General features: G+C 51.0%; 1 protein-coding gene across 2 annotated transcripts; it reads left to right on the forward strand.

Annotated features, from left to right (window-relative positions):
• The first annotated feature begins 2,906 nt into the window (after positions 1–2,906).
• Positions 2,907–18,499, forward strand: CLDN18 (claudin 18). Of its 2 annotated transcripts, none has more exons than XM_051781815.1 (5): positions 2,907–3,126; positions 14,584–14,748; positions 16,676–16,781; positions 17,099–17,209; positions 18,043–18,499. In XM_051781815.1, exons 1-5 carry the CDS (start codon positions 2,907–2,909, stop codon positions 18,209–18,211), a joined length of 771 nt encoding a protein of 256 aa, XP_051637775.1. In that variant the 3' UTR covers positions 18,212–18,499. The 2 variants fall into 2 exon arrangements, with proteins under 2 accessions (XP_051637775.1, XP_051637774.1); XM_051781814.1 differs by lacking the exon at positions 2,907–3,126 and adding an exon at positions 10,433–10,652.
• The last annotated feature ends 5,188 nt before the right edge of the window (positions 18,500–23,687 follow it).

Raw genomic sequence — 23,687 nt, forward strand, 5'->3', positions numbered from 1 at the left:
CTTGGCGGGGACAAATCCCGTATTCAGGAGGAATCTTGCCCTCTGTGCTGGAAGAAGGAGGTTCAGTGGGGTTGTGAGGGGTCCCCTTCCTTGGGGCAGCAGCACGAGTAAAGCCAGTCTAAATCCCTGAAATCCCAGAGAACCACAAAACTCGACTTTTTACAGGTGTTTTGGCCTCAGCATCAGTGATGGGCAGAGGGCACAGCCGGTGGGCACAGCTGACAGGCCTGAAGTGCCAGGGCAGGCTCAGGTTGGATCTCAGGCAAAGGTTCTTCCCCCAGAGGGTGGTTGGGCACTGCCCAGGCTCCCCAGGGCAGTGGGCACGGCCCCAAGGCTGCCAGAGCTCCAGGAGGGTTTGGCTGATCCTCTGGGGCACAGGGGGTGTCTCAGTCCTGTGCAGGGCTGAGGGTTGGACTGGATGATCCGTGTGGGTCCTTCCAACTCAGCCCATTCTGGGATTCTGTTCCTTGGAGCAGCCTGTGGTATCATTCCTTAGGAAGAACACCCGGGGAAGGCTTTGCCCTTGCCATGTCCATGTTGTGGGAGATAACTGAGAAGGTGCTCTCCCATCAAGTGGGTAAGTTTGGGTGGTTGAAGCAGTTCAGTCCCTGGGTATTTTCACTGTGAGATGCTCTCAGCAGAGAGAACTCTCCTTTTGGTTACAGTTTGGAACTTTTTGCTTGGGAATGATGCTACTCACATACCAGGGCCCTACTCTTCTGCCTGCTGTAAATTGGCAGAGCCCTTGAAATAAATGGATTGATGATTTGGACGAGATCTGCCCCTGTGCAGCACTTCCCACCCCAGAACCGATACGCACGAAATTTCTCCTTTGAGGTAACTTATTGAACACAATCCTTGGCTGCCAGGAGTCTTTTCTGTCTCCAGGTGAGTTGTGACAAACACAGGGAGTGTGTTTGTGCTCTGGCCTGGGGCTCTGTGTTTGGCTCTGTGATACTGGGAACGCTTTCCGTGATTAAGCTCTGTTTGACCGATACCGAGAGCAATGACCAGCCCCAGCACAGGGTGAGGTGTGTCACCAGCACTGGTATCGCTGTGCCCAAAACCAGCCCAGGGAGGGAGAGTGGATTAGGAAAGCGCATGAATCACCAACACTGTTCTTTTGGGGAAAATGAGGAGAATGGGGTAATGTTACGTTTGAACCTGGGGACTGTTGGTGACACGCGTGCAGTTGTCTTTTCCCTGGTTGGTGTTTAATTTTGGGCACTAATTTCATGAGTGATGTGTAACAAACTTCAGTATTAGGCAGAACATTTTCAGAATTGATAATTGAGACTCTGGGACAAATAATCTGAAGTGAGAGTGACGTCTCCCTCATGGATACTCTCTGATGACTGCTCAGAGCTTCAGGAACAGCGTTGCTCTGCTTGGGGTGTGGGAACAGACTGGATGACTTCCCAAGGTCCCTTCCAGCTTGGTTCTCCCCAAAAGATGCAGAGCCAAAATAATCTCTAGGAGCCAATCACGGTGTTCCCACAAAAGGCTGGATCTTCTTCAGAAGGAGCTTCACAGGGAAGTCCTGGAGACACTTCAGACTGAGCATCTGGGAGAGACCCTTGAGCAAGGGTGAGTGTAGCCAGATGACAGTGGCCACCTCTTCGTGCTCCCTGATGACTTTCCACTTCCACCACCTGAATGTCACCCCACTGAGCTCCACTTCTTCTGAAGGTCCCTTCTGGAAGCCTCCACGTGCCGGGTGTGAGTCTGGCACTGCTGAAACAGGGCTTGTCATCCCCTCCCTCCCATGGGGAGCAGCTCTCCTGCACATCCCCCTTTCCGTACCAGCAGGAAACTGGGCAAGGAAGGAGGTTTTGAGAGATGGAGCAGAAAAGTCATTCTTTTCTTGCCCTGTTTTTTTGTCCATCTAAACAAATCCCAATTCATATCTGGATGAGGGGTTTAAAGTGAATGAGGATATCCAGCTTCTCCTGTTTATTTATTTACCCTTGGTGCTCCCCCAGCAAACTGCAGGTTTCCCCATTCCCTCCTCAGCAGCTGCTGCCTGTCCCACGTGCTCCCAGCCTGCCCTCCCTCAGCAAGGTCCACCCCAACCCCAGGGCCTGCCCTTTGCTGTGGGACTCCCTCCTTTACACACAAGTGTTTTGGTGGAGCAAACAGAGCAAACAGCCCCAGACAGAGGCACAGTAACAAATCATGGAATCAGCCAGGCTGGAAAAGCCCTCTGAGACCATCGAGTCTGAACCAGCACTGCCAAGGCCACCACTAACCCATGTCCCCAAGTGCCACATCCACAGGGCTTTTAAATCCCTCCAGGGATGGGGACTCCACCACTGCCCTGGGCAGCTGTGCCAGGGCTGGTTCAATCCCTGGGTGAGCCATTCACTTAAGAGTTGGACTTTGATGATCCTTGTGGGTCCCTTCCAACTCAGAAAGTTCTGGGATTCAGTAAACCCTTTCCATGAAGAATTTTTCCCTAATATCCAACCTAAACCTCTCCCCTTGGCTCAAAAGCATCATCCTTGCCAGGGAAGGATTAGGCTCTCCATAATTTTTATCTGTTTCATCCATTTTAGGCACCTCTGTGCTTGTTCTCCCGGAGCTCAGAGTCGCTCCTGTGGGATCTCTCCGCTGGCTGTTCCAGAGGGATCTGCTGGTCCCCGTGGGACCTGTGCTGGCTGCACCTCTGCCTGGAGGGAGAAGGTAAACAGAGAGCGAGGCGTTCACGGAACAAACGGCTCTCGGTACCGGGCGAGGGAAAATTATCTCACCAGAAACAGATAAAGGGAAGGGGAGGTTCGTGTGGTGCCAACCAGGCCTCTCCTGACTCCATCCGTGACGTAGGCGCTGCCTCCAGCTAAAAGTGCCCCGTGCCCTGGCTGCCTGCCCCACACCCGGCTCGGGGAGGCTCCTGCTCGCCTGGCACCATGTCCGTCACCATCTGCCAGTCCATGGGCTTCGTGGTGTCTGCCCTGGGCATCGGGGGCATCATCGCATCCACCTGCATGGACCAGTGGAGCACCCAGGACCTGTACAACAACCCGGTGACCGCCGTGTTCAACTACCAGGGCCTGTGGCGCACGTGCGTGCGGGAGAGCTCCGGATTCACGGAATGCCGAGGGTACTTCACCATCCTGGGGCTGCCAGGTAGGGCCCGCTGGCTCACAGGGCAGGGGGTGGGGGGCACCTGCCAGCAGCTCCGTGGGAGTGGCTGTGATGGGTGGTTTTCAGTGCAGAGCGGGAACCCCGAATTCCAACCAGAAGGGATCTGGGGTGCTCCCCCGGTTTGGGTAACAGGTCCCTTGGAGAGACCTCCAGCCAAGCCCCCTTCTGTGGCCAAGCAACTCTGTCCTAACCAGAGTGGGGAGGATCAGCAAAACTCACCCCAGCTGATTCTGGATCGTGTTCCTGAGGTTTGTCCAGAGCTGCTCCGTGGGGCAACTGATCCCCTGCGCCGTGGGGTCAATTCCTCCTGTAGAATTCCAGCTGTGTGGCTTCCTCCCAGAAGCCACTAATATTCTTGTCATTGGAGCAGATCCTTTCCTAAGAGGATATGTCACAGTTTGGCTCACAGTATTTCGGGATGGGCTAACACCACCAGGCTGGATTTCCCCCTAATTCTCCTTTGGTTCCAGTTTTCTTCTTCCACGGGAATCATTCCCGGGCCGGTTGTGCCCGGAGTATCTCGGGGTGCAAACAATTAGGTTACAACAGGATTATCTGGGGTTTTTTCTTGCCTTAATACAGTGAGAAAAAAGGCACTTAGGCTGTTACACCCATCTGGCCTCTGTGCTTTGACACAGCGAGGATGGAGGGAAGAGCTGCTGTCTGGTGTTGGATGTGCTGCAACATCCCAGAGCAGGTGCCAGGGACGTGTTTTCCTAGAAGGAAACGAGCCTGATCCTGCCTGGACATCCAAAGCAGGGTGTTTGTGCAGGGCTTGTGTTCCATCACAGTCAGCAAAGCTGAGCAGCTTCCCCGAGGGAAAACTCACGGAGCAAAGGGCAGGACAGGTCGGTAAAACTTGACTCCAGCAACTAATTACTCGTTTAATGGTTGGACTTGATGGTCTCAGAGGACTTTTCCAACCTTTATGGTTCTATAAAGAGATTAAAGTTGCCACATGAAGAATAAATTGAAGTGTAAAAACCCAAATCCTCCCCACACACAGATACACCCACAACACGCCGCAGAACTGCCTCAATTCTGCTGCTCTAAAAGCTTAAAATGACAAAAAAATGTGACTCCATGGAAGAAGCAATTAAACTTTTCAAGTGTTCAGCTCTGGGAACTGCTTTAATCTTTGAAGAAACCAGACTAGTTGAGATTTGGGGGGTTTTGTTCTTTCCAAATATCTTTGTCGCTAAGCTCAGCGTTACAGCAAAAAAGAAAAAAAAGGGATTTTTTTGGCAATTCCCAAACCTGCAGACTGGTGTCTGTAGGGTGGGTGTTAGTTTTCTAAAATGGAAATGTTGGGGGGGTGGATTTCCTGCAGGAGCAGGATTTTCCTGCTTTGAGACAGGCTGTGGGAGTTCAGTCTGTTCGTGTCCCTGCCCGTGGCAGGGGGCTGGAATTAGATGGTCTTTGAGGTCCTTTCCAACCTGTGATTCCATGAATCTGTGATTCAGTGAGTCTGGGATTCCTCACCTCCATCCCACAAGCTCTGTGGATCCCTCCCAGCCATGACAGAAATGAGCATCCTATCCTAAATATCAGGATTTCCAGGGAAACCATCACCTTCTGGTGGAATTCCCAGCTGGGTTTGCCGGGTTTCTGCTGCCACCCATGAAAAAGGGGTTTGAAAGACCCCAAGAAAGAAATTTAAAAGACCCCAAAAAAGAAATGTAAAAGACCCCAAGAAAGAAATTTAAAATAAATCTGAATATAAAGGTAGGTGGGTGCCTGAACCCCCCAAATTTGCCATCTCCACCCTCAGGGCTGTGGGGGATCTCTGGGAATATGAATATTTATGTGCTTTTTGTGACCGGTGTTATCAGCTCTGCCCTACAAAATGAGGTGGAATTTTTTCCTTTCTTTTTAATGAATTCTTCAGAAGTCCCCCCCTCCCTGCTCCCGTTTCCCCCTCCTGTTATAGATTGGCTGACACTTCCCAGTCTCTGGAGGAGCCACAAACCCACTCTCCCCATTGCTGTGTTTTATGGATTGGCTCCATCTCCCAGATCCATCTGCTCCTAAAGGCGTTTCTTCCCACCCACCACCAGCAAAGGGCAACTTTATCCCAACCAGAGTGTGGGGGAAATGAGGCTAAAAAATCAAATTATTAATTTAAGATATTATTTAAGAGCATGCTCCCCATGTTTATTTTCACCTCGCTCGCCATTAAACCCCCCTCTCTACCCACCCCGTGGTTAATGGTTTGTCAGCATTTCCATTATAAACCCCTATTTATTATTCTGACAATGGCAATTTATATTGGGAACAATAGTGCCAGAGTGAATAAAAATAATAGGACTCTCACAAGCAGTGAGGTGACCTGAGCACATCGAGGAAGTTTTGCTTTCCAAGGGTTTTTTTGCCTCAATCCCTCGCTCCCCTAGCAAAGATTAAACCTGTCTTGCCCATCATCTATCTTCAATTTGGTTGGGAATTTTAATTTCAAATAGATGGAGGAAAAATCAAGATAATAGATGAAAATGAGAAATAACCCGGGTTCTTTGCTGCTCAGTTATAAACAGTCAGTCTCTGGTGGAATATGTCACTTGAGAACTCAACCTGCTTGCTCTGATTTGGCTTTCTCATGTTGTTTTTTGCTGCTGGTTTGGTGTGGGAGGGTCTGGAGGACACAGAGGGAATTAGAACACACAAAAAAGGCACAAATAGCAATAGCTGAGCTCGGGCAAGGCTGGGAACTTCACCTCATGAGGAAATCAAGAGGCACCTTCTGCTAAAAGGAGCATTTTTCCAGTTGCTTCCAAGTTTGCTAAACTGCAGGAACAAGGGCAGTGATTTTCCTGTTTGTTCTTGGTGTCCTTCTCCCAGCTCAGTGAACCTGCTCCAGCCATTTCTGAGGAGACAATTTATTCCCTTTCGACCCTTCCAGAAGGGCTGAGGCAACAAAGCTCTGGGGGCTTGAAACAGAGGAATATTTTTGCTTTTCCAACAGCAAGCTTTGAAAGCCTGAGAGCAGCCTGGTAAACTTCTCCAACCAGTAAAAATGTCCATGTTAGAGGGGTCAGAGTGAAACCAATCCCTGGGAATGTAAGCATGACTTCTCTGTGACACAGCTGCTCTCAGCTGGCTGGTGAGAAAGGGTGGCAGAGGTGCAGAGATCTTCCCTAGGAGAATTCCTGTCTAGGAATTATTAACATTGGCTTCTCTGCATTTCCTTCCTTCTGTATCCATGTTCTGACAAGGTTCTCTTTGAGTTCCTACAGCCAACACACATTTTGTGGCAAAACCCTTGCTTTTGGAGACAGCCAAGGAACAGCATCTCTGCTCCCTGGAACTCTTTCATGCCCAAAGTTTGTGAGGATGGGGGCTGCTGATGACCTGTCATAAACCTCCACTGGTGGTGGCCATGGGAAAGTCTCTTCCACGTTCTTTTTGCTGCTTAAAATCCCTTAACCCAGTCGAATTTCGAAATATCTGCAGGTAACTCCTGTAACCTTCTTGAAGCCTTGGGAGACCCAGTTTTGTGCACAGAAGGATTTAGGTGGCCCAGGTGGGCTGGAGACTTGCCATAAACCCACCAAGGGCACCCGTGGGGCTGGGGGGGGGGGTTTGTACTCCCAGCAGGAGCTGAAGGAGGTGCAGGGATGGGGGAAGAGCCAATGGGGGACCCTTGGAGGGGTCTGGGGCACCCCAACCCCCAGTGACATGTGGGGTGGGAAGAGGTGGCAGTGAGCTGGGTGCTTGTGTCACATTCTTACTGTTTTGTGCCATCACACCATGCAAAGGTGAGAGACAGGTTAAAAGTGTTCTAAAGGATCTGGGATAAGGGCTGGAAGAGGAGCAAGGCAAGGGAAATCCAAGGGGCTGTGGAGATGTGGGGCTGGGATACAGCTCATAGGCAGCTTCATGGGCCACCTCAAAGGACCCTCTGGACCATCTGAACACCAGTGGGGTGGATCTGAGCTGGGATGGGGTCCTTCCATGACCCCTTTTCCCCACTGAGTTCCAGAAGGGCCGTTCAGCCCTTCTCCTGGTGGAGCACACGCTCCTGGAGCCCGCGGTTGTCACAGCAGCGGAGGGCAGGGGGAGAAGGGTGGGTTTGCCTTGGCTGGGTCTGGACAAGCTGGAACGGTGTGAACAACTGGCAGGGTGTGAGTTCTATTTGCAAATTTGAAAGCAAACATGAGCTGTAGGTGGTTTTTGTGGGAGAGGCAGCGATAACATTGCGGGGTTGCCATGGGCCCGGAACGGTCGGAGATAACGGAGAGCCGACGCCTGGGCAGATAAAACAAGGGGGAGCTGAGAGAAAGGGGGCAGAGGGGACTGGGCACAAAGCCCCCTTCCTTCCCCTGGTTTGGGTAAACCACTGGAGATGTCCCAGTAGTCACAGGAGCCCCGTTCTCTGCTCCTTGGAGAGGGAGCTTGGCCTTGGCAAGAGCTGTGTCCTCACCGAGCTCCTTCCCAGCGTTTCCACGGGACATGGGAAACCCTCTGGCCCAAGCTTTCAACCAGCAAGCTGGAGAGCAATCCATCCTTCAGCCACTCCTGGCTGTGGACATCTCCCACAGGTGGCTGGAGAGGAGCACCAGGTGGTGCTAAAGATGCTCAGACTTGTCCTACAGCTTTCCTAGCACCCAACCACCTCTTTGGGTGTGCTCTGAGCCAACAGCCCAGGTAAAACTCCCAGGTGACCTTCTGTTATCTGTGGAAATGGGATGATGAGTTTTTGCAAAGGGAAACGTATTTTTCCCTGTGTGGTTCAGAAACAACCTTTAAAAATAAGCTTAAAATCAGAATTATCTGAGAGGGGCAGAGGAAATGTGCTGGGGAAGGGGTGGGATGGAAACAAGTGTAGGTTTTTTCTCCAGAACTTTGCTTCAACCAACCACTGAGGGAGCTTTGACTTCCCACTGTTTCCAAGTGTGATGCTGATTAGAGAGTAAGAAAGAGCAAATGCTGGGATGGCTGGATAACACCTTAGCCAATATTTTTAGGGATGAGCAAACAGAACCCCCCCAACCACAATAACTCTTCCAAGATGACACCACGTGGAGAGCTGGGCGTGGCTGGGTGTTTGTCTGGCTCTTAGCTCAGGGCTGCAGCACGAGCATCATCACCAAAATTGCTTCTTCAGCTCCATTTTTGGGGGAGCAAACATGAGGCTTCAGTGGGAAACACACAACCCTGAGCTGGTTTATCTTCTTTGGAGACATGATTCAATCTGGCCCTCAAAATCCAAGCCAGACTCATCCACCTGGGCTTTCCTGGAGGCTGTTGGTGATATTTTTGGGTTGCTCTGGGGTTTAGGTGCCCCTGAGTAAGAGTATGGAGGAGAAGCAGCATCTCACATCAACAGGAGGAAATTCTGTCCCCAAGAAAAGGTGTGTGAGGTGACAGATTGGGTGGCAGACCCTGGCTCAGGGCACATCCAGGGATGTCCCTCTTTCCAAGAGGTGTCTTGGGGGAGCAACAGAGCTTGGGATGAGAAATGGTGGAGGAGGAGAAGAAAAGGTGGGCTTAAAGAGCTGCTCCAGCTTCTTCCAGCTGAAATCAGCAGGAAGGGTTTGAGGAAGGACTGGTGGCTCTGAAAAAAATTTTAATTCTCCCCCTCTCCTTTGCTTTTTTCTCCCCTGGGGTTATTTTGAGCTGTCACCAGTCCCTGGGTTCATTTCTCTGGGCAATGTTGCACACTCAGGATGCACCCCTTCTTGTTTTCCTGGCTTCCAGGTCCTCCCCATCCCTAGTTGTCCCCCCAGCTTCTAGGTCCTTCCCAGCCTTGGTTTATCACAAAGATGAGCAATGTTCTCATCCAAGGTGAGCAATGTTAGCCCATGCCCTCTCCCTCACAGAGGATAAGCAGTTCCTACCCCCTCTGGTTCTCAAGGGCTCCCTGCTGTGAGTTTTGTTCACCTTATTAGTTTTGCTGGCAACTTGGCACATGGCAGAGCCAGCCCTTCCTCTGACATAAACTTGCCAAAGTCGGTGAAAATTAGGAAATTTGAATAAAACTACTGGAAGCAAAGACATCTCGTGCCTGGGCCGGTGGTGGCCGTGACTTGTGGCCACCAGCCATGGAATGGTGCTCTGGCTGCCCCAGCAGAGCCCAGCACATCTCTGTGTGCTGCCCACCAGCTTGCACAGCCCCACGAGCCAAAGGGGTGCCCTGGGAGGGAGTTCTCCAGGAGGCAGAAGTGAAATCCAAGGGGTGGTAACCCCGTTGTAACTCCTCCATGCACAGAAACAGCCTCTCTTCCTCGTAGCTCCCACACGTGCTGATGGTGCCTGGGGCAGGGAGGGGGACCAGGACTGCTTAAAGTGGCAATTTGTTTCTAGGTCAGAGCTGAAGGCAATCAGTGGAGAGGAGTATGAGACGGGGAGGGATGAGTGTGAAGTCTGGAAGGTCCTTGTAGCTCACTGTGCTCTGCTGGCAGTGGCAGGGTGGGTTTATATGGCTCCTCTAAACCCAGCACTTCTCCCCCGTGCAGAGGAAATGAATTTCCTGTTTTTTATATCCCCACCCCTTTTCCAGGACCATCCTTCCAGTCAGTACAGACAAGCACCCCAAAAAGGCCATTTCCCAATGGTCCCTGTGCTCTCCTTCCTCCCCTGAGGGTTTCAGTGGGGCCACGTGTTGGCTGCTGGGATGTGGGCGGGTGGAGAGCTGGGCTGGAGGAGCTTTGCTGGCCTCTTGGTGCCTTGGGTTGTGCCATGATCAGCATCCCACACAACCTCAGCGATGCTCCAGGGGCCTGCAGGGAGCAGCCACGTCCTTGGGCTGGGCTGGTGGCCCCACACCCTCTCCCAGAGCCACCACTGGTGTCCCTGGTTGTCGTCGTTGGTGTCCCCGGTCGTCATCGTGCCTCTTGTGGGGACACCTCCGTGGGTGCTGGGGTATCGAGATCCCCCGTATTGGGCTGGTGGCATAAGCAGAGGGCGGCCTGGGCTGAATTCCCCTGGGAACAAGGTCCTTCCCTGTGCCAGGAAGGCAGGAGGAGCCCGAGGGGCAGCGCAGGGTTTCGATTTGGGGCCGGCACAGGCCCCAAGTGGGTTACTCAACGCTCGGCAGAGCGTGGCTGCTCCAAGGGGGAAGGACAAGCACTCTGAAGGACAAAAGCTCATATCTGCAGCCCTGCCAGCACAAACCTCCTCCCCAGCCAGAGTGAAACTGGACTATCTTGCAAAAACACTTTGAGCAAACAGCGCTCCACGGAAAGCATCTGATAAGAGCGGCCGCGTTCCCGTGGCTCGGGGAGAGGACCCGGCTGCTCCCATTAGTGCTGCTGCTCCCCCGGGCATCTCGCTGCTCTGCCGGGGACACACCATGTCCACCACCCTGTGCCAGGTCATGGGCTTCCTGGTGGCCTCGCTGGGCGTCGCGGGGACCATCGTGGCCACGGCCACGGACACGTGGAGCACCCAGGACCTGTACGACAACCCCGTCACCGCCGTCTTCCAGTACCAGGGGCTGTGGAGGAGCTGCGTGAGGCAGAGCTCCGGCTTCACCGAGTGCCGGCCCTACTTCACCATCCTCGGCCTGCCAGGTAGGGCTGAACACGCTCCAGGTTTGACCCGGGAGCTCTTCCTGGAGCTCTGCGCCGTTCTCATCCAAAAATGAAGCAGTAGGAGCTTCCCAAAGGAGTTATTCCTCTGGGAGGAATAACGTTTCCAGGCCACTCAGCGTAAAAATGTGTGTTTATTTATTGCCAAAATGATACTTTTACTCAGTGGAAGTTACACCTTGGAGAAACTTGGAGCAACCCGGGGGGTGATTTCTGGCTGAGCATCACAAGTTCAGGCATAAATCAGCCCTGCTCCGGTGATGTGAGGGAAGAGAGGGTGTTAAAACCCCCAGGGATTGTCCCTTTGAATGGGAACCCCAGGAAAACAGCTGTGTGGAACTGTGTGTTGGCAGAGAATAATGAAAAGGATTGGTTTTTCCAAAGGGAAAACTGGAATTGGAGAAATCCACCCGCGAGCAGGAAGGGTGAGGAGCGGGGGAAGGCATGTTGGGTCACTCCACATTACCTGGGCAGGGTTGGTGCTGCAGAATTGATTGCAGGGGGGGTGTGTTATTTTCCTGTTTGCTTGCCAATTTTACCAAAAGAGCTGATTTTGCCTTCCCACTGCACGGGAGGGTATTCCAGTGCTCCTGGCCCATGGGAGAGGGGCAGCCAGCCTGGGAGCTCTGGTGCCAGCCTGGGAGCTCTGGTGCCAGCCTGGGAGCTCTGGTGCCAGCCAGCAGGAAATGTGCCCTGGGAGTGTCTGTGGTGCCCAACTGCAAACAGGTCCCAGCAATGACTGCTGCCCACAGGCCTTCTGAGTGGATGTGGGCTCCAGCCCTGTATCCTCAGGGATGCCGACCTGGCCTCTCTCTGGGAAGCTTTGCTGAGGACCAGGGTTTGCTTTCTGAGGGCTGAGATGGGGTAAATGTGTCTCTGGTTTTCTTCAGGATTGCTCAGGCCACTTCTCTTCCATTTGGAGGAGCAAACCTGATATTTAGAGTCCCTTTTCCTATGGCACCATTTGTTTTAAGGAATAACAAATATATTTATCAAACTATATATATATGAATGTTGTCACTTTATATATATTTAGAATGCTGTGTGCAGGTGATTGGTTTTCAAAGAGCAGTGAGACAATGGCAACCATCCTTTTGGTGTCAATTTATCTTAATCCAGATTTTACATTTTAAATTATTTTTAGGTAATATGGCAAATATGCAAAGCAATATCACAGGCAATATCTGTTGTGTCTTAGAGATATTCTGTCAGTTTGGATCTTTATGTGTCCATTTAATTGATGAATACCTTAAAACATAAGCAAAGAATGCCCCTGTTTGAATTGGGTTAACTTAAAGACTGTATTTTTTTTCCCTAAACTTTCTATATCCCATCAATCATTTGTCACAAAGTCAGATTTCCATTTTTTTCCCCAAATTTTGTATCAGCAACAGAAACGCAGGTGATTTTTACCTTAAATGACTTAAAGTTGTTTTACTTCCTCACCTCTCACTACTCTGGGGAGAAAGAGGACTCTTTGGTTTCCCTTACATCTGGAAAACACAGGGATGCAAACTGTGCTTTCAGATCACTGGCATTTATTTTGGTGAAGAAACTTGAATTTTTGCTATTCCCTGGTTGTGGGACACCACCCCTTTGTACAGAAATCAGGTGGGCAGATATGGAGCCAAGTTCTCCCCCCTCATGCAAAAAGTTTATCCCAAACCCCAGTGGTTTCTGTGCTTTCCCTAAACTCCAGGGCTCTTTGCTCCTCAGGCAATTTTTTTCCCTTACTCTCCTATTTTGTTTGTCTAAACCCTTCCACTCCCTGCTGTGGGAGGTCATTCACCTCTGTTCAGAGGACTTTTGGTGGAAACACACTTGAAGCCTCAGTGCTCACTTTCCAAAGGGCTTCCAGTCCCAGGAGCCAAGTGAAGAGTCCTTCACGGCATGGGACAACTTTCTACTCCTTCCCATCCCTTTGTGGAGATGGTGCCTAAGTCACTCTCATGGAGACAGGAATGGCCAATTGGCATTTTTTCCTCTGTGTTCCACTCCCTCCCCTTCCCAACAGCTCCTTTTCTATGGAGAGTCACCAACTTGGACTTCGGTGCTCCAGCAAAAGTGCAACATCCTCGGCTGCCTGGCCTCTTGTGTCATTCCATGGACACACCAGGAACACATCTCCTGGGGACCAACAAGCTCTCTGTCAGATCTTGGCTTAGGGTCCCTTCTTGATGAGTTGCAAACACCTCATGATAACACCACAGAACCACAAGGTCTGTAGGAAACACCCAGGAATGAAGGACCGTGTTAGGGCCGAGGAGCCCCTTCAGGATCCCCGGTGTCTGGATTATCAGCCTCTCCTGCCTGCCCTGAAACAAAGGCACTTGCAAAGGAACTTCGGTGGTTGTAAAGACAAATGAGATGGAGCTTTTCTTCTCTTTGCAGCTTTGTGCTTCCCATCAGGTGCTGCGGAACAACCTTTGAGGGCTGATAAGGCGTATCCGCAGCTCCTTGTTCTCCGCTGGAGAACAGCTAATGAGCTCGCACCTGGGGGCTGATGAATGGCAGATTGAAAATCCCCGGCTCGTTAGCACTTGTTATCGGCTGATAAGGGCAAATTGAGTCATAAGAGGCAGCCCCGGTGGGACTGCCGGTGGTGTGTTCCCAGCTTGTGGGTGGCAGGGTGCCTGTTTCTGTGAGCCCACGGTGCCAGTGCTGCTGCTCGGGGTGCTGGTGCCTCACAGCACGCCACCACCCACCCTTGCCCTCCTGCCCACCCTGTGTGAAGCCAGCAGAGTCCGCTCTGTGCTCCCTGGGCACCCTGGCCTGCTGGGGTGACAGCCAGGCTGAGGGAAGTCCCCGGGGCTGCAGAACACTCTCCTTGCCCTTCTCACCCCACTACGAGCCCAGTCACCTTCCCTGGAGAGGGACAGTCACGCCTGGGGAGCATCAGAGCCAAGCCCAGGGCTGGGAGAGCTCGTGGGAGGGCAAAAGGAGGCTGCAAAGTGTCCCGGCCAAACCCCAACAGCCCTTGAAATGCTTTTGGCCCCCCCTCCCAGCGCCGCCGCCTCCCTGTCTGTGCCCGGGAGAGCAGGGGGAGAAGTGTCTGGGGCCAGCTCTGGATTGCAGGAAAGATGGGATGTGTGCCACCTTATTAGAGAATCACCTTGGTATTCACATCCCCTTTCCCCCTCCACTTCTCTGTTTTTAAAGGTGCAAGTTTCTCTTTGATCTCTCCTTTATTTTTCTAGGGAGTCTTGAGGGGTTTTGTTGCCTTCAGCCCTCAGCTCCCTCAGGAATGACCCACCAGCATCCCAGCCTGCCTCCAAACAAGCATTCCCACCTCATGGCAGGCTGCTGGACAAACTCAGGCTGGGGGCATTTGTGTGCTGTATTAATGAACATGGACAGTTTTATACAGGACTGTTACAAATCACCATGGAAGGGATGTGGGGAGGGAGGTCGTGGCCAAAGTTTTGTTGGTGTGTAATGTTTGTCAAGATGATTTTCCTCTTCTCCTGTGCCATGTGCTTTCCTGTGGATCAGGAACATCCAGAACTGCATTTGGAGCCATGCAGTAGCTGGAAGTATCATGGAGAGCTGGGTGGAGCTGTCTGCTTTCCTTGCTGCTCAGGGATTAAAAATAAGAGTGTTTTCTTAGTCAATTTAGTAATGAAACAATTCGTGCTTCTCCCAGCTCCCCACTAACTCTTCTCCATGAATTTCAGCTGAATGAACCATGACTGATGAACAGTCATAAAAAATCCTGTCTAAGCCATCAAACTCCTTGGGAAGCTGGGGCAGAGAGCCCGTTCCAGAGATAACACTCCAGTGTAAACCCAGCGCCCGTTTGCCGAGGTTTTCTTCCTTAGAACTTATCTTTTCAGACAGAACCAGCCTTTAAAATGCTCCCAGGCTCTGGCAAGTCTCTTGTCAGTCACTGCTTGTGTCTCCCTCTGTTCCATAGCCATGTTCCAGGCCGTGAGGGCACTCATGATCGTGGGCATCGTCCTGGGCATCCTCGGCCTCCTCGTCTGCATCTTTGCCCTCAAGTGCATCCGCATCGGGACCATGGAGGACTCTGCAAAAGCCAACATGACTCTGACCTCTGGCATCATGTTCATTGTTGCTGGTAAGTGGGTGGTGTCCCGTTTTCCCCGTGCCTGGAATTGAGGGTGGCCAGGTCTCCACACAGCTGCTCTGGAGCCACCCAAAGCGTTGGTGCTCTCACGGAGTTATTGGCATCTGTCCTCCAGCTCGGCCTCCTGGGGTCAAGTGGTTTCTACCTCTGCTTAGTAAAAAAAAAACACCCCAGAAACCAGAAGTTTGTATGAACAGAACAAGGAAGACTTGGAAAAAAACCCCACAGATAGAAAGGAAAACATCTCTCTTAATTTGTTATATATGTGTTGTTGTCATGTACTATTTTATCCTTTATTTATGTATCATATTTTTTATGAGTTTCAGGCTTTATATGTAATAATTTTAGGAATAATTTTAGGGGTTTCATGGCTCAGCTTGTAATTTTAAATACCTTGGGTTATCAGGAGGGCTGCAGGAATGCCCAGTGTTGCCCAACTACCTCATTTTAAATGTTTAACACATCACTTACAGGTTTTCCTACTTTCTTTTTTTCTGAGATAGTAATCAAATCAAATCCATATCCTAATGAATGGAAGGAGAATGCCCCTATTTAAAATCCTTAAAATCCCAACACTTAACTTTTGCTGGGACATGAGACATACAACACAAGTTAAAGGTATTTCATAACTGCAAGTTGGAAAGAGGAACAACATTCTGCAAAACAGCTTTAATTTTGCACGTTAAAACTGCCACTTCAGAATCACAGAATGGTTTGGATCAGAAGGGACCTTAAAGACCATCTCATTCCAAACCCTTGCCATGGGCAGGGACACCTTCCAGTGGACCAGGCTGCTCAGTTTTACTCCTTTGAGTCAGTGGGTTGAGAATTTGGGCAATTAGAAAATCCCACTCGTGTTTCTGAAGATGTGACCGGCTCCTGGGATGGGACATCCCTTGGTTGCCTTCACCCATTTCCAAACAAGGTCCCCAGGCTCAGCTGGTGAGGAGCTGGGCCCCCACATGCCTGGTGGAGCTGGCCCTTGGTCACACCTCTGCAAGCTGGAGGTTGTTCCCTCCTCAAACAAGGGGGAGAAGTGTTAAAGGTTTGCTCAGATTTCCCCAGTGCTGTGAGGAATTGTTTTGGGAAAGACCCAAAGGTCTTGGTGGGTGTAGGAATGATAAATAGGACTCTGAAAGCCCAGGAGATCTGGAGTCCACATATCTGGGCCAAAAATCCTCACATGACACTTGGTTTTGTTTTGTTCCTCCTTCCACAGTGTCCCAGGCCAGGTTGGACAGGGCTTGGAACAACCTGGTCCAGTGAAAGGTGTCCCTGCCCATGGCAAGGGGTGGAATGAGAGGAGCTTTAAGGTTCCTTCCAATCTAAACCATCCTGGGATTCCATGTTCAAGTGTCCTATGAATCCCTCTGCTAAGGAAAACAGGGGATTGGCATCCCTGCCAGGCTCCTCAGGGCTGGGCATCACCCTGAGCCCTTGTGCACATGGATGGAAGAAGGTCCCACCTCTTGAGGCTGGGCTGCCAGACCTGGCAATGAGCAGGTTGTGAATCAAATGTATCTCTTCTTCCACAGGGCAGAGAACGTGTTTTCCACTCAAAAAAATAATTCCTGGCAGGGAACCTTTTGTCCATGTTTGTCACTGTAAAACAAACCTTTAACACTGGGTATTTTCAGCTGCTGAAATGATCTGTTTGTTAAACTCACTTTCTGTGAGAAAACACATCAGGAGGAAGATTCCTGCTGGGATGATTTGGGATTGTGGGGGGTGACATTGCATTCCTGCTGTCGGAATTGTAAATGCAAGGAAATCCTGTCAGAAAAGTGTAACGTGTTGTGTTGCTGAAGGACACAGAGCAGTGTCTCACCCAGCTTTCTAGAGCTGGAAGGTGCTTCCCCAAGGCCACAGGTGACTTTTGAACCGTGTGGGTCTCAGTGTGTCCCTCTCTCCTGTCCAGGCCTGTGTGCCATCACCGGTGTGTCCGTGTTTGCCAACATGCTGGTCACAAACTTCTGGATGTCCACCACCAACATGTACCAGGGGATGCAGAACGTCCAGAACAGGTGGGTGGTCAGCTGGCTCAGGGGGCTCCACAGTGGGGATCTCCCTCAGGGCTGCAGCCAGAGGAAAGGTCCATCTGGGAGGACGTTGGGATGGTCACAGGACTGGGAAGATTCAGTCCCTTGGGAGATAAAGTCTCTTACCTGCCCTGGAGACGTTGGCTGGGATGTCTCTGCTCCTGCAGCTCAAGGAGGAGGTGGGGAGCCCACTGAGGGACTTCTGGGCACTCCTGCGGGGCTGGGGGAGGATGACAAGGCTCGGTGTGTTCTGGGGGAGCAGCCTGGCCCCTGCCCAGCCCTGAGCAGTCTCTGTCCCACAGGTACACCTTTGGCTCAGCCCTCTTTGTGGGCTGGGTGGCCGGCGGCCTGGCCCTCGTGGGGGGCATCATGATGTGCCTGGCTTGCAGAGGGCTCATTCCAGAGGAATCCCGGTAAGCTGAGCTGTGGGACACGTGGGAAGGTGCTGCCTGAAACCTTGGCTGTTGGGGTAGCACCCAACCTGCCCAGGACGTGTCTGTGAGATCCCCATCACAACAGTTACTGTGATGGTGGAATCACAGAATCATTTAGGTTGGAAAAGACCATCCAGTCCCACCATTAACCCAGAGCACTACATCAACTCCACCAATACATGTTTATTTATTTGCCCTTTTTGGGTCAAAAGAGACCATTTGCCTTCTCTGACTGTGTGACTTGCAAACAAATAGAACAGGAGAGAGACCTTAAAATCTAAAATTTGCAATGTGCTGGTGAAGTCAGGCCCATTAATTGCAGCTTCATTTGCAAGGTGCACAGCAGATCATTAGAAGGTGGGGATTGCATCAGGTGACCCCTGTGATTTATGCAGAATCATAGAGTGGTTTGGGTTGAAAGGAACCTTAAAGACCATCTAATTCCAACTCCCTGCCGTGTGGGACACCTCCCACCAGACCAGGTTGTTCCAAACCCCATCCAACCCAGCCTGGAACACTTCCAGGGATGGGGCAGCCACATCAGGGAGAACTTTGTACGCCTACACAGCTGGTTCTTGTACGTGGGTCTTCACTCAGCCAAGGAATTACTGATGAGAAAGGAATCATAAGTTCATGAAAAACCAGGAAAGGGACTTGCAATCTGTCCATGAGTGGATGGTTTTGAGCTCACTGAGTGTCTCCAAGTGATGATGAAGTTGCCTAAAATCCAGCAGCAAACAGGCACAGAGGGTGCCAGGTTGGGTGGTCCCAGACCCCCCAGTGCCTGATGCCACCTCTTGTGTCTCTTCCAGGTACAAAGCCGTGTCCTACAACGCATCAGGACCGAACATCTCCTACAGAACGGGGCCCTACAAGGGCTATGAGCCCGACCCAAAGACCAGGAAGGGCCCAGGGTATGAAGAAGCTCCTCGGAGTGAGGAGGGAAGACGCTCCTACCCTTCCAAACACGACTATGTCTAGCAGACCTTCTGGGCTCAGCTTGTGCTCTCTCGTGTATTTGTAACTTCAGAAGCAAAAAGTGCAGCAACCAAAGCAGTCTGTGAACAGGATTGTGTTTTCTGTCGTGTTTTCTACTCTGAGGTTGCATCCTGGACATCAGTTTTATTGGACTGCCTGCCACGAGGAGGTCTGTAACAAAACACTGCCTTCTGGTGCTCTCAGAGTAGAACATTTTGCTCCTGTTTTATGTATAACTGATATCCAGGAGCGGTGCCTTGTGCCCTTTCCCAGTTATTCCAGTAGTGAAAATTCCCCTTTAATAATAGCTGTGTATTTGAAGTAAATTCAGCCGTGTCCCTTTGGATGTGCCCAATGCAAACAGACCCCACAGTCATGGAATTCTCCTCCCTGGTGACTGTTCCTGCTCAGTCACACCTTTGCTTTGCTGGTTGTACTGATCTGCTGGGAGATTTAATCTGATTTATGTTCCTTAGACATTTGCTGTAACCCGTGATACCAAAGTGTATTTATTTCTTCTGATCTCTCCAGGGAATATGAATAATCCATTGTTATTCCTACAACAGATCTTTGCTGTAACAGCTCCAAACCTCTGTGTGTGACCAGTGTTCCTGCAGATGTCATCTTTAATGAGGCCAGGAGAGTTTCTCATTTAGAATTAATTACAGTTACGTTTGGAGCAGAAATCCCAGGGAGCATTAGATATTTAACTCCACACCGACACCAGGACTTGCTTGTGTTAATTCTTCCCCCAGTGATGTGAAGATTAACTCCTTGGTGGGATGTTGCCTCTTCCAGTCAAGCCATCAGAGAGGGAGTTGATTTTTGAAGGGGTCAGAGGAAGGGATGTGAGAGCTGAGATGGGAGGGCAGAGCTTTGTGCTGTCACCTGGCTCCAGAGCACATCCTAACAAAGCTCTGCCAAGTGCCCATGAGCAGAGCAAAGGGATGAGTTGGAGAGAAAAAAGGGCTCCAAACCCTCCCAAGTGGCCACTTTGGTGGGCACCTGCAGGAGGTTTTGGCACCACTTGTTATCGGTTCTCTGCAGGAGTTCACTGGCACAATGGTTTTGGTGACATGCTGGTGTTGGTTTGATGTTCTGGAGGGTTCAGAGTGGAGCTGAACGTCCCTCCAGAGCTGGGCCTTTGGTGGGTGAAGCTGCCACCAGGCTGGTGGCATCTCTGGTGGCTGGCAGGGATGCCAGGGATGCCAGGGGGCAGGCTGTGCTCCCAGTGGGCACAGTCTGGGTCCACCACCTCCATGTCCATCCCTGCTCCAGGACCATCCCCTGTCCCCAACCCCCAGGTCCCCACAGCCACCATCCCAGAGGCAAATCCCAGCAAGGTCCAGGAGGGGGGAAGCTGCTGCCCCTGGGGAAGGTCAGCAGGAGGAGGAGGGAACACCTGGGAGCTCATGGTTGGAGAGAGGTGGGAAGAGCTTCCATCCAGCTCTTGGATGAAGAGCTCTTGGTCCCTCTCAGGCTGGACATTGGCCCCTCCTGCCACCTGGGATAAATCCCTCCTGGATGTCAGGGCTCACCTTCCCTTTCCTACTACTCATGGGCTTGTTTGAAGGATCTGTTTTTAAAGGAGAACAATTCAGTTTTGCAGAGGTAAATCCTGTTCTATCTTAAAAACCTTGACATTCTTTTCCATGGTTTTATCTCCACTCTCAGTATAAACTTAGATTTTTCTGCTTTTTTTTATTTTTTTGCATGCTGGATTTATTTTTTGGCTTGTTTGTTTTGTTGGTCGTTGTTGTTTTTGTTTTTTTTTTTACGTGAATATTAAAAAAGAAAAATCTTAAAGACCAAAATCACTGTTTCCAGCTGTTTCCATTTGTTCTGTCCTTGTCATGACCAACATCTCCAACCTTCCTGCTCAGCTAAACTCCCCTCAGCTTTGGGTCCTGCGGGTTCTTGGGAGGAGGATGGACAAATACAAGGAATTGAGGATAAAAATAAAAGATTAAGGTGTGTTTTTTTCCTGTTAGTCACATGCTGAGACAAAATCCCAGAAAATCAGGTGGAGAAGCATCAGGGGACCCCAAGTCAGTGAGGTGCTGAAGTCAGAGCTCCTTTGCTGGGAGCTCTCTGAGGAGCAGAGCTCAGTTTCAAGGCAGAGATTAAACACTTCTAAATACTTCATTGTTCTTAGGAGGGGGAAAAAAATTGCTGGTATGTTCTCAGCTCCACTGGAAAGGGGCTGAAAAGCACGGGAATGTTTAATTTAGATAGGAAACACACAAGTGGTGACAAGCTGAAGGTACACAGGGGGATGGAAACGAAGGGAAAACCCCCAGGAAAAACTGAAATGCAGGTTGAGGGCTGTGTTAGAACTAAAAGCATCCCAAGGAAGCAGCTTGGAGAGTTACATTTTATTTTTATGCAGCACAAATTCTCCAACAAATTCCCTGAGCTGGTTCTCCCTGGGCTACACTTGGATGGGTGTAGATGACAAGAGTGTGGGCAGGAGCTGAGGTAGACCTGGATCCAGGAATTCCTGCCCTTGGAAGGTTCCTAATCTTCCAGCCATCACTTTTCATTTCCCTCGGCCCAAAACTCGCAGGATGGAATATTTCAATGCAGGGAATGTCACTGGAAAAAAAAAAAAAAACATTCCAAAGGGGAGAATCCTTTCTCACTGAGCCCATCTGTGGTGTGTCCACTCCTGCTGTGACACTGCTGGGACACTGCTCCTGTGTCCATGGTGTGACCAGTCCTGCTGTGACACTGTCCCATGGCTGTGGCTGGAAGGGACTTTATCTCCTGTGGTGCCTCGGGGACTGTGAGGATCCTGCTTTAGGAGAAGCTGCACCCCCAGCCCTGGAGCTGCTCCTCCTGCCCAGGGAGAACTTGGGGCTTGGGCTCTGACTTGTTGGAGTGAGTCCAGAGGAAGCACCAAGGGGATCAGAGGGCTGGAGCAGCTCTGCTGGGAGGAAAGGCTGGAGAGTTGGGATTGTTCAGCCTGGAGAGGAGAAGCTTTGGGGTGATCTGATTGTGGCCTTGCAGTGGCTGAAGGAGCTACAGGAAAGACTGAGAAAAGACTATTTCCAAGGGCCTGGAGTGACAGGACAAGGGGAATGGCTTCCCACTGCCAGAGCAGGGTTAGGTGGGATATTGGGAAGAAATTCTTGCCCAGAGAAGCTGTGGCTGCCCCTGGATCCCTGGAAGTGTCCAAGGCCAGGTTGGACGGGGCTTGGAGCAACCTGGGCTAGTGGGACGTGTCCCTGCCCATGGAGGAGGTGGGACTGGATGGGCTTTAAGGTCCCTTCCAACCCAAAGCATTCCAGGATTATGTGATTCCCTGTCTTGGGACATGGACCTAAATAGCCCAAGGGGAAATCTCTGGGTCTTTACTGAGGACAAAGTTCCCATTTCCAGGCTTTCCTCTGCAGGCTGAAAAAACCCCGAGAATACCCTAATTATTTCTTGGTCTTGGCAAACAAAGGGAGATCCAGAAGCACTCCCAGGATGCCCCAATGCCTTGGTGGCAGCTCATCATGTCCCAGGGCTGTTCTGTCCCAGTGTCCACAAGCAAAGGACAAACCCTCCTGTGCCTGTGCCAAGTCCCTGACCTGTGGTGCAAAGGGAAGGGGACACTCGGCCCATGGGCTGCCCCTCACCCCAAACACATCTGCCCCCCACACTGGGTACTGCAGGGGCACCTGCCACCCCAAAAGGTGTGAATTGGGCTCTGCAATCCATGCCCAGAGGAGCAGGAGCTGCTGGAAGGAGCAGCTCTGGAAGGAGCCTGGTGGCTGCAGGCTGGGAGGAGCAGTCCAGCACTGGCTGGGCTGAACTGGGCTCACTGGTTTGGCTGATGGGACAGCACCCAGGAGCTCTGAGCCTCTGGAGTTCTTCTGGCTGAAGAACTGACACAGAAGCCAGAGGCTGCACATCTCCTGCCCTGTGAGCAAACCCAGCCTTGCCTCCTGCTGCTGTCCCTGGGGAGGGAGGGAACACAACCCCCTCCCACCTGCTGTTTTACCTTCACTGAGAACAAACTTCAGGCCAAAGGACGGTTTTGGTAGCACCTGTAGAACCAAGTCAGGGCAATCCTGACCAGTGACTGATGTGGTTTTGTCTCCATAAATTTGATCACCCTCTGACAAACACATCTTAGAGGAGCTGATTAAACACAGGCTTGTCCACCAAAGCCAAGGCTGCAAAGCCTGGCTGCATTTTCTGCCAGCACAGCTCTCTGTGGGTTCTTGCTGAGCTCCTGCACCATTTCTAAGGGTGTGAGAGCAGATTTGCATGGATTTGGAGCAAGGGAAGCAAAGACACCTATCTGAAGCTACAAATTGGACTAAGAGATAAGAACTCTCCTGAAATCTATATGCAATTAAAAGCCCAATCTTCCTTCCTACAGTGACAAGGTTATTGCTTTTATGGAGCTGAACAGAGATGGATGAGTCCATGGATTAATAGCACTAAGATTTATGACACTGTGCTTGCCCCAAATATTCTGGGAGAATAGCTCTCTGGGTGAGATATTCCAGCTGAATACATTTGATAGGGTTTTTCTTTTCCTTTTTTTTTTTTTTTTTTTTCCAGCTTGGTATTATTTGGGAGAGTTGTGCTGCATTCAGAGCTTGTTAGTGCTGTGGGTTGAATATTTACTATATTCACAATTTATAAAAGTATTGCCAGGAACTGGAGCCCCAGGAAGAAAAAGTCATTGAGAAAAACAAAATACAAAAGATATTATTTTGAAGAGCTCGAGACTCCAGTGGCATTAAACTCTCCACAAGGGCCTGAGCAGTGATTTTAGTGTAGCTGTGCTGTTTTGTCCCATGGGAAGAGGGTCATGCTCCAGGGATGTCCCAAATCTCTGGCTCTGTTACAGCACCTGGAAGCTGATTTTTCAGGAATCAGCTGGGACAGGAAAACCAACCCTTCAATTTGGCATGGCAGTGCAAAGGTTCCCTTTTTTCCCCCCCAGAAAATCACTGATCTGGGTGATTTCTCCTTCATTAAATTGGCTCCTTCTGGACTTGTTTTACTATTTCCAGAGACTCCCAGGGAAGATAAAGCCAAAGGAGTCACTTCTGGCAGGAGAAATGAGGTGTCAGAGTTGGTGGAGACCCTGGAGCACCCTCTGTGCTGAGCTGAGCTGGGGACGAGGCTAAAACACCAGGAGGAAATGAAAACCTGGGGGAATTTAAGGAGAGAGGTTTGAGGCTGGAAGGGTTGGAGTTCCACACCTAGGCAGGGCACAGGGGGGAGGACTGGGCTGCTGGACTGAAGGACAGGGAAAATGGGGAAAACAGGGATATTGGACAGGCCCTGCTCCTCCAAACCTCCCAGGATGGGAGGGCTGCAGCATCCAGCGGCTCAAAACCTTCAGGGATTGTTTTGGGCCAGGCTGGAGGGGTTTGGAGCAACCTGGGAGAGTGGAAGGGGGTGGGAACAGGAGGACATTTAAGGTTCTTCCAACCCAACCCATCCTGGGATTTTATGACTTCGAGGAAGAGCC

The sequence above is a fragment of the Manacus candei genome, unplaced genomic scaffold (assembly GCF_025592945.1).
Source record: "Manacus candei isolate 608988 ecotype Guabito, Panama unplaced genomic scaffold, ASM2559294v1 h1tg000015l, whole genome shotgun sequence".
NCBI classification, from domain to species: Eukaryota; Metazoa; Chordata; class Aves; order Passeriformes; family Pipridae; genus Manacus; species Manacus candei.

Bases quoted from the DNA above. Each gene is read 5' to 3' on its own strand.
- CLDN18 (XM_051781815.1), top strand. From the start codon at position 2,907: ATGTCCGTCACCATCTGCCAGTCCATGGGCTTCGTGGTGTCTGCCCTG. The intron at 3,127-14,583 runs GTAGGGCCCGCT...TCTGTTCCATAG, and splicing joins CACCATCCTGGGGCTGCCAG to CCATGTTCCAGGCCGTGAGG. The intron at 16,782-17,098 runs GTGGGTGGTCAG...TCTGTCCCACAG, and splicing joins ATGCAGAACGTCCAGAACAG to GTACACCTTTGGCTCAGCCC.